Source organism: Diabrotica virgifera, chromosome 1 (genome assembly GCF_917563875.1).
Source record: "Diabrotica virgifera virgifera chromosome 1, PGI_DIABVI_V3a".
Lineage (NCBI taxonomy): Eukaryota > Metazoa > Arthropoda > Insecta > Coleoptera > Chrysomelidae > Diabrotica > Diabrotica virgifera.
Window position 1 is genome coordinate 26,017,871 of NC_065443.1, and position 15,073 is coordinate 26,032,943.

At 32.0% G+C, this 15,073-nt stretch overlaps 1 protein-coding gene across 2 annotated transcripts in view; it reads right to left on the bottom strand.

Moving 5' to 3' along the window:
• LOC114328870 (titin) overlaps positions 1 to 15,073 on the bottom strand; it is a 189,648-nt gene that overhangs the window by 129,445 nt on the left and 45,130 nt on the right. The window contains exon 5 of one of the 2 annotated variants that reach the window (XM_028277838.2): positions 1,598 to 3,547. The exons of the other annotated variant lie outside the window; for it this stretch is intronic. Coding sequence (XP_028133639.2) covers positions 1,598 to 3,547 — 1,950 coding nt within the window. The remainder of the gene's footprint in view (positions 1 to 1,597; positions 3,548 to 15,073) is intronic. 2 annotated transcript variants of the gene reach the window in all.

Here is a 15,073-nt window from a genome sequence, read left to right on the forward strand (position 1 = left end):
ACTAGAAGAACTAACTACGGGAATAAAAGTAAATGGTCGACCAATCAATAATATACGGTTTGCCGACGACACTATTTTATTAGCGGAATGTCTTGAAGATTTACAACAAATGGCTGACCGAGTGGTAGAAGTCAGCGAAGAAAACGGACTGTTCCTAAACACAAAAAAAGACACAATTCATGGTAATAACAAAAGCCCAACAGCGCCAAGAAAGCATAAAAATACATGGAGAACAAATTAAGAAAGTTGAAAAATATAAATATCTGGGTACAACAATTAAGGTACAATAATTAATGAAACTAATGAATACACAGAAGAGATTAAAGCAAGAATAGGACACGCAAGAAATGCTTTCAACAAACTGAAAAAAGTATTCTGCAGAAGGGATATTACAATTTCTTTAGAGATAAGACTTCTGAGATGCTACGTGTTCTCGGTATTATTCTATGGGTTCGAGGCTTGGACATTAAAGAAAGATGTTTCGGACAGATTAGAAGCCTTTGAGTTATGGGCCTACGCAAGAATATTAAGAATAATTTGGGTGGATAGAGTCACGAATGTCGAGGTGTTGAGGAAAATGGGAAAAGAAAGAGAGGTTTTAAATACAATTAAAGTTAGATAAATTTCAGTAAGAAAACTGCAGTATCTGGGACATGTCATGAGGGGCGAGCGTTATAACTTGTTGAAATTAATACAAGGAAGAATACAGGGTAGAAGGAGTCGTGGAAGAAGACGCATATCCTTGTTAAACAATTTGAGAGCTTGGTTTAACTGCACTTCTGGTGATCTCTTTAGAGCAGAGGTATCGAAAGTGCGAATTGCCATGATGGTTGCCGACCTTCTTAGAAGAGATGGCACACGAAGAAGAAGAAAAGTGATGAAATACACTCGAGATAAATCATCAGTATAACATCACTATTAGGATATCGTTATTCCAAAGAGGTGGATCAATGACTGAAGGCTACAGAGAACAGTTAGTAAGTAATAAAGAGCATCTCTTGAAACAACTTAGTAATATGGTTTAAATAGAAAGGCGTTAAATTTGAGTCAGAATACTTTAATCAAAGACATATAAAATAGATCAGGAAAAGAGGAATAACAATACAGTAATATGAAGAAAATGATATGTGTATTGTCCGAAAACATAACAAATTAAATATAGCCTGCAAATGTATGATTCTTTGGTTGAAAGTTCTCTTCCAAATGGAAAGCAAATTTGGTAATTTAATTACATGAGAGAACGGAAGATTTAAGTAACAGAAATGGACTTTTTTATAACATCACCATGAAAATCAATGTCAGAAAGAATTATAATTGAGCACAGAAGAATGTTATTTCGACATATACATCAGAAACACTTCATGTGAGATTATCCTGTAAAATAATGGATAAATGTGGTCAAAGAATATACTTCAACTGAATATTGGACAAATAAATAAAAACATCCAAAAGAAACTAATAGTTTTAAATTAATCTCATGATGAATTAATCTCATATGTGTAGCTAATTGGTGTGTAGTATGTTGTGTAAGTGGTATTGGAAGTGTGTGGCATTCATTTTACAAGCCAAAGTAAACAATTAAACTACAAATATATACCTTCTGGAGTTGTTGAATCTTCACTAACAAGACTTTCTTGAGCTTCTATAGTAACATTAGTATTATCTGGAGCACTATCTATTTCAGGTTCTTGGATAGCAGATACTTCTGTCACAGAATCTTCAACACTATCAACTGTTGTTACCGCTTCTACTGTTTTGACTTCATCAGTAACGGATGTCACTAAGTCAGGTTCTTCAGTAGAATCTTCAAAATTATCAACTGGTTTTTTTACTGCTTCTGATTCTGTGTCGGCAAAAGATGTTACTGCATTGGATTGTTGATTGGAAGTTGACGATTCAGGATCCACTTCCAGTTGTTCAGAAGTAGATACTTCTTTCACATCTTCATCAATATCATTTGTTGCATCAATGTTAGAAGTCGTAATATTAGGTTCAATATCAGACGATTTAGCAATAGATACATCAGAATGCGATGTTTCAACAACATCTTGTTCAATATTTGCGGCTTCAGTTTGTTGAGTGGAGTTTGACGTCTCAATTTCAGTTGGTTCAGAACTCACTGCATTATCTTGTATCATTGGTTGTGTGTCTATTTCATTTACTTTTTCTGAGTCAACAACAGCTTTAATTTCTGCTTCACATGTGGATTCTTGTATAGAATTTGTATCAATGATTGGTTCCTGTACTGGTTCCATTTCTGTTACAAGCATAGAAATTTCTTGATCTTGGGTTTCAATTACATCCCCCTGAATTAAACATTCTGATTCGATAGTGGGCGTCATATAATCATCTACATACGAGTTACTAGAAGGTTCTGTAATACTTTGTACAGCCATTGCCAACGCTTCCATCTCTCTCCTCTCTTTTTCGCTTATATTACTTTCATCTTGTTTTGGAATATCAATGTTCTGCAAGCTCTGAACAGCTAATATAGTCTCCAAATTATCCGGAGTATCTACTAAAGCTGGTGCTACCGTTTGAATAATCATATGTTTATCATCCTCTACCATTTGTTCCATTTGTGGCAGTGTTTCTAAAACCTCTCCAGTGTCTGGTGAATTTATAACACTTTCCTCAGGTGTAAGTGCCAACCTAGGCACAGTTTCTTCCTCTGAGTCATCATCCTCAGATAGTTGTAAAGGTGCTAATTCTAATTCTGCTAATGATTTTCTAGTTGTAACAGTTTTTGGTTTATTTTCAATTTTACTGTTCACTGTTTCTTTAGTTTCATCTATACCTTCATCATATTTGTTTTCGTGATGTTTTTCATGATCCTGACAAGAGTCAGCTGCAGATTCAGTAGGCGTGTCTTCTGAGATTACTGGTATTAAATCTGTGCCTTCAGGTAAAACGTGCGATCGGAGGACATCACAGTCTTCATTGGATTTATTAATGGCTTTTACATTTATTATATCAATACCACATGGTGGACTGTTACTGCTAGCAGCTAAAACTTCTGTTGATTCTGTATTATCATCCGGTTCAGTATCGCTTTCATTTACTTGTTCGGAAGCCACAGCATCTGTTGGTTCTACATGTTTATCAACAACTGATATATCGGTAACCTCTGTACTTTCGGGTGAAATATCTGTTGTGTGATCAGAATTTTCGTTTGATTCTACAATGGTTTTATCAACATATTCATCAGGAGTAGCTTTATTTACGTGTTCAGAACTATCTTCATATTTATCTGAAACCTCTGTACTTTCGGGTGAAACATCTGTTGTGTGATCAGAAGTTTCATTTGATTCTACAATAGCTTTATCAACAGGTTCAGAAGTAGTTTTATTTACTTGTTCAGAAACAGTAGCATATACTTCTGCTTCATGTTTATCGCCAATTGATTTATCTGAAACCTGACTAAATTCAACTGCTTCGGATTCCTGGGAAATGTCTGATTTTGACTCCAAAACTGTAATTTCCTCATCTACTGAAACTTTTGGCTCTACTTCAGCTTCTAACACATTTTCGGAAACTGAATTGGCATCTAGAATAGAAAAAGCCAAAATTATACAATAAAAAGTTAGAATGCAACACAGACGTTTTATATTATACGGGATGAGTAATGACGAACTGTATATTATACTCCTACCTCATACAGAGCCCCGATGGGGAATTTCAAATACACCTTAATCAGTTTTTGCTCCCATAGATTAATAATATAGAGGGCGAGTGGTAAATTTCTACTAATATGACATATTTATATGACTGATACGACATTGTGTTTTGGACATTACTTTTGAATAGTAATTTCGATTTATCTAATATGTTGGTAAAACATTAGATACACTACCAAAAAATTCAGATCTGATCTTAAAACATTAGTTCGTTTTATTAATATCAAAAATTTCACCCTGTATGTGGTTTTTGAAAACTCTAATATAATAAAGCTCTTACAAAACTACACAAAAACAAAAAAAAAACAACGGATTTATTTTGTTCCCATACAATGACTTAATGCGAAATAAAAAATTCAAATGCAACTATAAATTAAAAGTTTGATAAATTGAACCATAGATTTCAAAAAATATCTTTTTTGCAAAAATTTAATGTTTTGTACAAATATTTAATTTTTAAAAATTAACAGAGCCATAGCTCATGTAATGTTTTAATAATACTTGAAATAAAATTTAAGATCAAATATTCTTGTAAACAGTTTGTAAACCTGCTTTAAAATGTTCCTATTGACAGGCCTTAATATGTTTTTAGGCGTATGTATTTTCTTTTTTTGTGTAGTTTTTATTTCGAAGAAAAAAATTAATAGAAAAAAAAACGAATTATCTAACTAAACTGAATTATTAAAAAAAAACGTTTTTTAAAAACTGATAGTCTTTTTAGTATATGAAATTAACTCCTAATTTTGTCAGGCCGTCCGCACATGAAGCTACTAAAAAGAAACCAGTTGGTAACTTTAGTTACCAATCAGTTGCTTATTAGTTACTGTCCATGTAACCCTCAGGCAGTCCGCACACAGAGCTACTAAAAAGAAACTAAACTAGTTGGTAACTAGAATTACCAACTGGTTACTAACTATGACTCGCACACTATGCTACTGAAAATTAATAAAAACGAGTTACTTCTTGACTGTACGAGTAGCTTTGTTATATGTACAGTGTTTAAACTTTAAACCTTTATATATTACTGAGTGTTATTATCGCGTTAAAAATGTCTAGTGATTCAAGTGATGAAGATATTATTCTTTTATTCTTATAACATAAGACGTAAAAAGCAGAAAAAAGGAGGTATTGGGTTCAGCCCTACATTGCAAACTATATAAATTGCATAGCATTTGTTGCTGCAAAAGGATTAAAAGAAGGTGATACTAAATGTCTTGCATTTTATAGGATATTAAAATAATCTTATTTACATTTAGTATAATTGCTTGTACCTGCAATTTATAAGAAAAATATTATAATGCGAGAATATGTTGGAACGGAAGAAAGGATTTTAATAACCCTCAGGTAAGGAAGTAACATTTATTTAATTTCTTTAAATGACAACATTCTAAACCACTAATACTACTAAACTAATAATACTTAAGATATCGGTAGCTAAATTAAACATTCGTATTACATATTTATTCGAACACAAGTTCATAATAGATCAATTTCGCCATTTCGCGTGTTAAACTTTAATAAAATATCACAACAAACTAGAAACTAGTCCTCAAGCGACCTGCATGTCTAGTCCGCTGTCGACTGATCACTGATGCATTACAGACCGGCTACTAACTAGTAGCGCTGTGTGCGGATACTCATTAAAATACATGGGCAGTGACTAATAAGTAGCTGATTGGTAACTAAAGTTACCAACTGGTTTCTTTTTAGTAGCTCTGTGTGCGGACGGCCTTAGTTTCCGGATTTTTGGATTTTGGAAACTTTTTTTGGATTTTTTTTGGCATTTACTTCCTGACGATAGTTTTAAGTCCGCCTTATTTTTTCGGTCATAACTTTTTAAAATAAGCTAAAAGCATAGTTTTTTTTCTAGCGATCCTTTAGAGTACCTACAGTAGGAAAAATGAAAGAATACCCACGAATGAACATATAAAACACGCTGTATTTTCCTGTCACCGTGTCACACAAAAAATTGGCTAGCGCAAGTACATGTGATAATTATTATTACATGTACTTGCGCTGAGCAATTTTCTTTGTGGCACGGTGACAGGAAAATACAGCGTGTTTTATATGTTCGTTCGTGGGTATTCTTTCATTTTTCCGACTGTATAAATCTTTATTGTGTATTTAACACGAATAGTTTGAATTTTTAAAGTATTAAATATCAGCTGATAACAAATAAATGATGTTTAACAGAACGTTTTTAAAAAATCTACTCAACACTTCGGATATTGGCGAGGAACCGCAAAGTGGGCGACGCCTGGTGGCGAATTTGAAAAGCATCAACTCAAGGAAAACATTGGGTGCGTTCGGACGACCACAGCGGCTGGACAGCTGAGCCAGCAGTAGCTGTCAGACGTCACCGCTGAGAGATTTACTAAGCTTTCCCTATCACGGCTGGATACAACCACTCAGCCGATTTCTGCTGTCCGCCAGCCGCTATGGTCGTCCGAACGCACCCATTGACTTTGCCATTAATTTGTGTACATATTTGCGGTCAGTTTATGTTGTAATTAACAATAATTTCGACTATTGCAGTGTTCCTCAGTATTCATTCCTATTATACTCTACATAATGACCTAAATTAACCAATGCCAAATCACACATTTTGTTAATTTAACGTTTGTATTAAAAGTAGTATTTTCTAATGTTTAAGCGACTGCAAAATTAAATAAATAAATAAATAAAATGTAGTATATATTCTGTACATTGAATTTACATTGTTATGCAAACTATCCCGACCACTTCGTAATTTCCAGAACACAATTATTATAAAATAAATTCACCTACTTAGTTTCCAGTTTTTATTTAATTAAAAATTGTTATCTGTTTGTGTAAAATAAACTGTGGTGCACCTATTAATTAAATTAAAAACAAAATTAGAAATCCTAAGATAGATTAATAATTTTAAGAACGCTGTGTGATTATCGGGGGGGCCAGATTTTTTTATGAAAAAAAGGTAAAAACAAATCAGTAGTTAGCATCAAATTTTAATGAATGCATACAGATTAAACATAATTTTGAGTCGTCTTTAACTTATAAGATGGCTTAGTTGCAAAACTTAGTGGTTACTTTGGCAAAACACTCAAATGTACTCGAATTTAGTGGTACTTAAAAGTACCGTAGGCAGACTAAGAGCCCGTTCACAAGAAAGGCACTTAACACACGTTTTGATAACGCGCAATTACAACTACATACATTTTACTTAAGACCGTTCACATGCTAACGCACGTTTTAAGTCATTAAAATCATTTATGCCCGGTTGCACCAACATATCTTAGGCTTAAGTCGAGAATATCATAAGAATTAATATAATATAATTATAATATATTACAATAAGAATACCATAATATAATAATAGATGTAATTGATAGTAAGGTAAGAATCTAAAATTATGGTGCAACGTAAGTGATACTCAAGGAGAACCTATCTATAAGTAGAGCTTAGCTAAGCTGGAGCTTAAGATCTGTTGGTGCAACCAGGCATTAAGTTACTAAAACGCGCGTTGGCATTTGAGCGGTCTCAGGTAAAATGTATGTAGTTGTAATCGCGCGTTATCAAAACGCGCGTTAAGCGCCTGTCTTGGGATAACGCACGATTACAACTACATACATTTAACTTGAGACCGTTCACATGCTAACGCGCGTTTTGTCATTAAAACGCGCGTTAGCATGTGAACGGTCTCAAATAAAATGTATGTAGTTGTAATCGCGCGTTAAGCGCCTGTCATGTGAACGGGCTCTAAGGGTAATGAGTATCGGCACAGAGCGCTACTAGTTAGTAAGCAGTCTGTAATGAGTCAGTGATCAGTCGGCAGTGACTGGACGTGCAGATCGCTTGGCGACTAGTTTCTAGTTTGTTTTAATATTATTATTTTATTAGTTACAATTACCACGCGAAACTGACAGAAAATTCGTTGAATATAAAATTAATACAAAAAATGGAAAAATATCCGTGCCTATATGACTATACGTTGAATGAATTTTCGCACAAAGACATCACTGAAAAGGCTTGGAATGTTATTGGAAGAGAAAAGAGGAGAAGAACAAACAATAAAATTGTATTAAATGTAGATTAAAGATTATAATTGTTTGTATTACCAATTATTGTCCATTAGTTTTAACGATGAATCATTATCGTTTTAATAAATATGATTATTTTCCAATTACAGAGTATTTTATTCAATGTAGCTATTTATTTTGACTTTGTAGGTATGTATATGTATACTATAATGTTTATACTAGGCCGTACTAGTTTATCCTATGTTTAGGGCAAACTAGTTTATCCTAAGGCCATTATTAGACTAGTTAACTGGTGACGCAACTAGTGGCTCCACCAAATTAAAGCACACAAAATATTATGGGCAACTGGTGGCCGATATGGGCAACTGGTGGCGCAACCAGTTACCGTAGTCTAATAGGTCTCATTTACTTAAATGGCCCGTGACGTAATGAGTCACTGGTGGAGCAACTTGGTGGCGTCACCAGTTACCTAGTATAATACTGGCCTAACGCGTTTAGGACAAACTAGTTTGGCCTAGGCCAAACTAGTTTTTCCTGAAATCGGGTTTGGCTGGTAACATATATATGATTCTTTTGACATCCTATAAAATGCAGAAACTTAGCATCAGTTTCTTGTAATTCTTTTGCAGCAACAAACGCTCTGCATTTAATATTGTTTGCAATACCTACTTCTGCTTTTTGCGTCTTCTGCTACAAGATAATTTTTAACGCGATAGTAACAATCAATAATATTTAATTTATTTAATTTAATTTAATAACATATAATTTAATTTAATAACATAAATCATATTTAACAACAAAGCTATAATCGAGAAATGACTTGTCTTCATTTCTTTTTAGTAGCTGCATGTGCGGACGGCCTCACATTCACGTTTTTAAAAATTTATAATAAAATATTTAAAGAGCTCATATATTTTTTTATATTTTGCGAACATAAACTTTACAGTAAATTGGCGCTAAAAGCAAAGCAATCTGCGAAAGCAAAAAGGCAGAAGTTATTGTTATATGTGTTAGTAAGAAGAATATGTGTTAGTAATATTGACTGAAATCGAAATGTAGATTCGATCCCTTTACATGACATTAGCAATATTTCTTCTCTTTTTATTTGGCTCAGAAACGCTTCGTTTCTATTAGTGCACAGTTTTGTGCTAGCTGTGGCTTGTCTAACTGTACCTACTGGATCAAAGTAGCTAGAGGCATGTGGTCCCAAATATCTGACTGCATTAGTTGTGAAATGCTTTTTACATCAATCACAAAGAATATTTAATGAAACACATGATTTTCTTTATAATTTTCATTTATAAAACTAGTAAAATTTTTTACTTAAACTACTTAAAACATGTTTTCTTTAATGATCATCAATTTATGAGACTTGTTTGCTATTCTTGGCATATCAATTAAAATCAGGAGATATATGAGATTATAATCCTGCGATTTGCATCTTAAATGGGAATAATGCCAATTCCTTACTTTCTTCTTCATCTGTATTTGTATGCCATTTTGCAGAATTTTTTGTAAGAGAAATTTTATTTCTGAAATAAAATAACTAAACTTTTATCCTGCAATAGTAAAGGCCCTGGTCAAATTATTAGACGCACTAATAAGAATTTATAAAAAATGTTAATTATAAGGCGATACTAAATAGGTTTTTTGACTACCAGGCGTATGTTGTTTGCTTGTCCATTTAATTGTCTTTATTTTATCACAAATGAAACATCATTATTAATGAACAAATATGTATTTATTGACTCCTGAAAGAAAACAGAAATAACAACAATGGGGAACTTGCACATTTTTTTTTATTACATAATAATGTTCAGTTTTGTATAAAAATGAGATTTCCAAAATTTCCCGCTTCAAAAACTCATAATAACTTAGAAATACAAATTTAAAGTCTTCTTTATTTTAAAGTAGTTCAGACGGCCCGTGACGTCACATAGTTTTACATTAGTTTTTTATATGGGCCCTGATTCTAAATCAAATTTCGACACTAAACAAGTCGCTTTCAATATGGCGACGGTTGAAATGCGATTGTGCGAGCCTTGTGGATTTTAGTTAAACTAACGAAGTGACGTCATGAAATAGCGACTATCGAAATTAATAGCGACTTTAAAAAGGGTGTTGATATTATAATTTCGACTGTCGAAATTATTTGACACGGAGATGAATGAATGGCCAAAAGCGAGGTTAGGTTTAGTTTAGATGTGTTTTGTTTATTTCTTGCAAGGAAAACTAAAGCAAAAGGTATTATAATATAGCTGGGTTTAATTGAAATTTGCTTGTTTTGAGGAATTAGATAGAATAGTATTAAATTAGAAATATAATAATTGAGAATGTCCACAACATGAATCATCAACTCAATGAAAGATGTAAGGTAATAATCTGGGAAAATTAGTAAAAAACAAGAAAAATTAATTACCAGCTATTTTATTGCTGGACATGCTGAAATCAAATCTTAAGATTTCCTATATTAGTAATATAGCTGTGCAAAGTCCACAGAAAGTGTGCTATTTTGTTTATAAACAAATTAGCGCTCCGAAATATTTTTTTATTATTGCTCTATAACTCCGAAAATTTTAACTTTAAACCAAAACACTCACATAAAAATTGACAGTAATTCTGCACATTGATAATTTATTCCAATTTCCTTCGATGGAAATTTTCCTCGGAAAATTCGGGTTTTCCAAACAAAATCTTTAATTTTCAACTAAAATTTGAGGGAAGTAATTATTTATCAATAATTAAATTATTTGGTGACAGTGACATAAATCTTTTTTGTTATAAGTGTCTTGAAGATATGAAAATTTGTATGTACAAAGAGGACCGGAATTAAAAGGTATCTAATGGTTCAAAGATTAAAATCCTGTTGTTTATAACTCTGTCGCAAATGCCGGTCAAATTTGACCGGTTATACCTGGAATCACTCCTCGCAATTCAATTTGTTTTTCTTCGAAAAGGACACAGAAGCCGTGCCCTTTTCAACAGCGTTAACTTAATTTAATTAAATCTAATATTTTCTGAGGGGTTCTATTTGTTTATAAGCCAAAAAAATGTTTCTTTATAACATTCCTGAGACCGCTCAAATGGTCCAATTTCAATCCTGTGAGGTACGTTGAATAGGTATAGTGCTTTTTTATACGAAAATCATAGTTATTCTGGTGTATCATAATCTTTCTGGTTATTATTTCGACCGAAATTTTTTAATTAACATTTTAATTATTGCTAAACTATTGGTTAGATTGTCGCCGGTCTCCTGATATACAGAGAGGGGCTAAATTATGGAATAAATTCATTTTCTCTAAAATGGACGATTTTAGAGAAAAATCCCGAAACAGGTCGATTTTTATTTTTAAATTAAATTTCTTGGCATATATTTCAAACTAGTGACGTCATCCATCCGAGCGTGATGACGTAATGGATTATTTTTTTAAATAGGAATAGGGGTTCGTGTTGTAGCTCATTTACAAAGGCGTTCAATTCTCTATTCAGTATTATAAACATTAATATCATTATTTATACAGGGAGGCCAAAAAAATTTTTGAATTAAATTAATTGACGCAAGAAGAAGAATGCATGTAATTTATTTAACTCAAAATACATTCTATTGCTGTCAGAAAATAGAAAAAAATGTTTATTTTGCAAATAAACATTGCTTTTAGCTTAAATTAAATGTTCAAACTGCCAATAGGTAGGAGGGAGGCTGTTTGTGATTTAATTTAAGCGAAAAGAAATGCTTATTTGTGAAATAAACCTTTTCTTCTATTTTCTGACAGCAGTACAATGTATTTTGAGTTAAATAAATTACATACATTCTTCTTTTTGCGCCAATTAATTTAATTCAAAAATTTTTTTTGGCAACCCTGTATAAATTCCTAATGATAATAATGTTTATATTACTGAATAGAGAATTGAACGCCCTTTCAAATGACCTACCACACGACCCCTATTCCCATTAACAAAATTATCGATTACGTCATCACGCTCAGATGGATGACGTCACTAGTAAGAAATATATGCCAAAAAATTGTAATTTAAAAATAAAAATCGACCTCTTTCGGGATTTTGCTCCAAAATCGTCCGTTTTAAAGAAATTAATTTATTCCATAATTTAGCCCCTCTGTATAATCTACTATAATAAATCTTTCATGTCATCAATTATTTAATTATTGATAAATAATTAGGTACTTCCCTAAAATTTTAATTGAAAATTGCAGATTTTTTGGGAAAACTCGGATTTTCTGAGTAAAATTTTTGTTGAAGGAAATCGGAAAAAAAAAATAACTTTGTGCAGAACTAAATTACGGTGAATTTTTATTTGAGTGTTTTTGGCTCAAAGGAAAAATTTTAGGAGTTACAGACCACTAATTGAAAAATAAAGAAGATTTAGAAGTGCTAATTTGTTTATAAATAAAATAACACACTTTCTGCGGACTTGTCATACCCCATATTACTAATAAAGTAACGCATAAATTCGTTATTTCGTAAACTGGTTACTTTAAGGAAAATTCCCGAAACACGTCGATTTTTATTTTTAAATTACGGTTTTTTGGCATATTTATCATACTAGTGAAGTCATCCATCTGGGCGTGATGACGTAATCGATGATTTTTTTTAATGAGAATAGGGGTCATATGATAGCTCATTTAAAAGGGTATTCAATTCTCTATCCAAGAATATAAACATTAACATAATTATTTATACAGTGTGTTCAAAAAACATTTTTTAATTAAAATAAGTGAGACAAAAAGAAGAATATAATGTAATTATTTAATTCAAAATACATTTTACTACTGTCAGTAAACAGAAAAAAATTTTATTTGACAAATAAACATTGATTTTCGCTTAAACGAAATGTTCAAACTGCCAAGCGACAGGTGGGTGGCAGCTTTAACATTGAATTTAAGCAAAAAACAATATTTATTTCTCAAATAAACATTTTTTTCCTGTTTTCTGACAACAGTAAAACGTATTTTGAATTAAATAAATTACGTACATTCTTCTTTTTGTTTCAATTATTTTAATTAAAAAAATGTTTTTTGAACACCTTGTATAAATAATTATGTAAATGTTTATATTAGTGAATAGAGAATTGAATACCCTTTCAAATGAGCTATCACATGACCATTCTCATTTAAAAAAATCATCGATTACGTCATCGCGCCCAGATGGATGACGTCACTAGTATGATATATATGCCAAAAAATCTGAATCTAAAAATAAAAATCGACCCGTTTCAGGATTTTTCATTAATGTCGCTGGTTTACGAAATAATGAATTTATGCGTTACTTCATGGACGCACTGTATATGCAATCTTAAGATTCGATTTTAGCAATAAAATAGCTGGTAAATAATTTTTCCCAAAAATGGCATTTTTTCGATAATTTTCCCAGACTATCAACAAGTTCCAATAAACGGGAGCGCCAACCCAAATTCTGAGCGGTCTCAACATCATACGGTTAATATCCCCAGTTGTAACTAATATCGAAATGAATAAGAATCGCTATATTCTGCGGCTGTCATGGCGGTGTCGAAATGAAATTGCGACTGTCGAAATGAATTAGAATCAGGGCCATGGTTATATCAGTGATGTGGGAGGGTTATATGTAAGTATATTCTTCTTCTTCTTTAGTTTATTGGCCTCCACCTACTTGGGTATTTGGCCACAGCATCGTCGCGAAATATGGGAAAATATTTATATTGTAATGACATTTTTTGATCACTATACTTAATAGGAAGTGTGTACCTACTAAGTTTTATCGTTAAATACTTATGAGAATAATAATCAGAATAAAATCACAGTATAAAATTAGTAGGTATAATGGGAGTATAATATACATAATATATGTATTAACTTATCTGCTTTAACTCCCCGAACTTCTCCGACGGAAAAATTTTGACTCTTTTGAAAATATGTAGCCACCATACACATATCAACTATAGGTAAGTTATCAGACTGCCCTTTACAAAAACCCTCTTCGGTCATTTTAAAAAATATATCTTAAAAACACTCAAATATATCAGAAATAGAAATTATCAAATATATTTATAAAACTCAGTGTCAGTGTCAAAACGAATGCCAAACCTATAAGGGAACTTACACATTTTTTTATTACGTAATATTATTCAGTTTCCTTTAAAAATAATATTTCCAAACTTTCACGCGGTAAAACCTCATAATAACGAAGATAATTTAAAATCTATATATTTTTTTCTGTTTTCTGGCCTTGGTTTAGAAGAACCCTTAGCCAATGTAAAATAATTCAAACGATCAAAAACGCTTGTGACGTTACATAACTGTATTTTCTACTGACGTTTATAGTGTCTAATTTAAAATTATATACAATTTTGTTTACTTTGTTGGTGCAGAATGTACATGCACAACTATATGACGTCATTATGCGTTTTGGACCACCTGTTTTAATTTGAATTTTTAATCGTCTTTAGGGGCCAAACGAAAGACAAACAAAACTTTTTTTATCTTTGATACATGTTTTAAATTATGTTCTGTTGTGATTTATAACATTTTTTTCGAATTTAAAAATTTATGCAAGTTCCCTATTAAATGTTAATATTTTGTTAAGCCACCTTTAGCCGCTATTAGGGCTTTAATTCTGCACGCCATAGTATATTATCAATGCATGTATGTCGCGCAGAATTAAAGCTCTAATAGCGGCTAAAGGTGGCTCAACAAAATATTAACATTTAATTGTCGTTATTTCTGTTTTCTTTCAAGAGTCAATAAATACATATTATTTGTTTATTAATAATGATATTTTATTTTGTTACGAAAATCATTAACATTTTCGCTTCACCCTGTATCCTAAATCCGTTTCAGAGATTGTACTGTGTATTGCGTAGAGTTATTTAGTTTTTTCGTTTCTCACGATCTTAGATCAATCATCGGCAGAAATGCTTGTTTCTCGTGAATAGATAATTTTTATTTCTCAAAATGTTTATATTAACTTGTACCGACAAAAGGATTTAATGTATTTTCGAGACTGAAGTTTGTTTACTTCAGAGTTAAAATGTTTATACAATACATTCCATTGTAGCGATAAGATGAACAAGTGTCTTTGAGTCTAGGTTGGCTAACTAGCTGAGTTAACATTTTTGGTGTGAACCGACAAACTGCCTACGAATATTGTATATTTTTTATTGGTTAAAAGAAGATTTACGACTTTTAGTGGGATGTGACTTAGGAACATACCCTGGTTATTTGATTGGTAGAAGCAATATTTGGTTTCTTTTAATTGGATAACTATCTGGTGATTGTCATATGGGAGGGTAATTTCTGTGTTTGAGAGGAGATGGAATGAATTTTGGGTTGTGGGAGAGGGAGAGTTCTAAGGAGATTCGTGATCACTAGTGATCAGTTC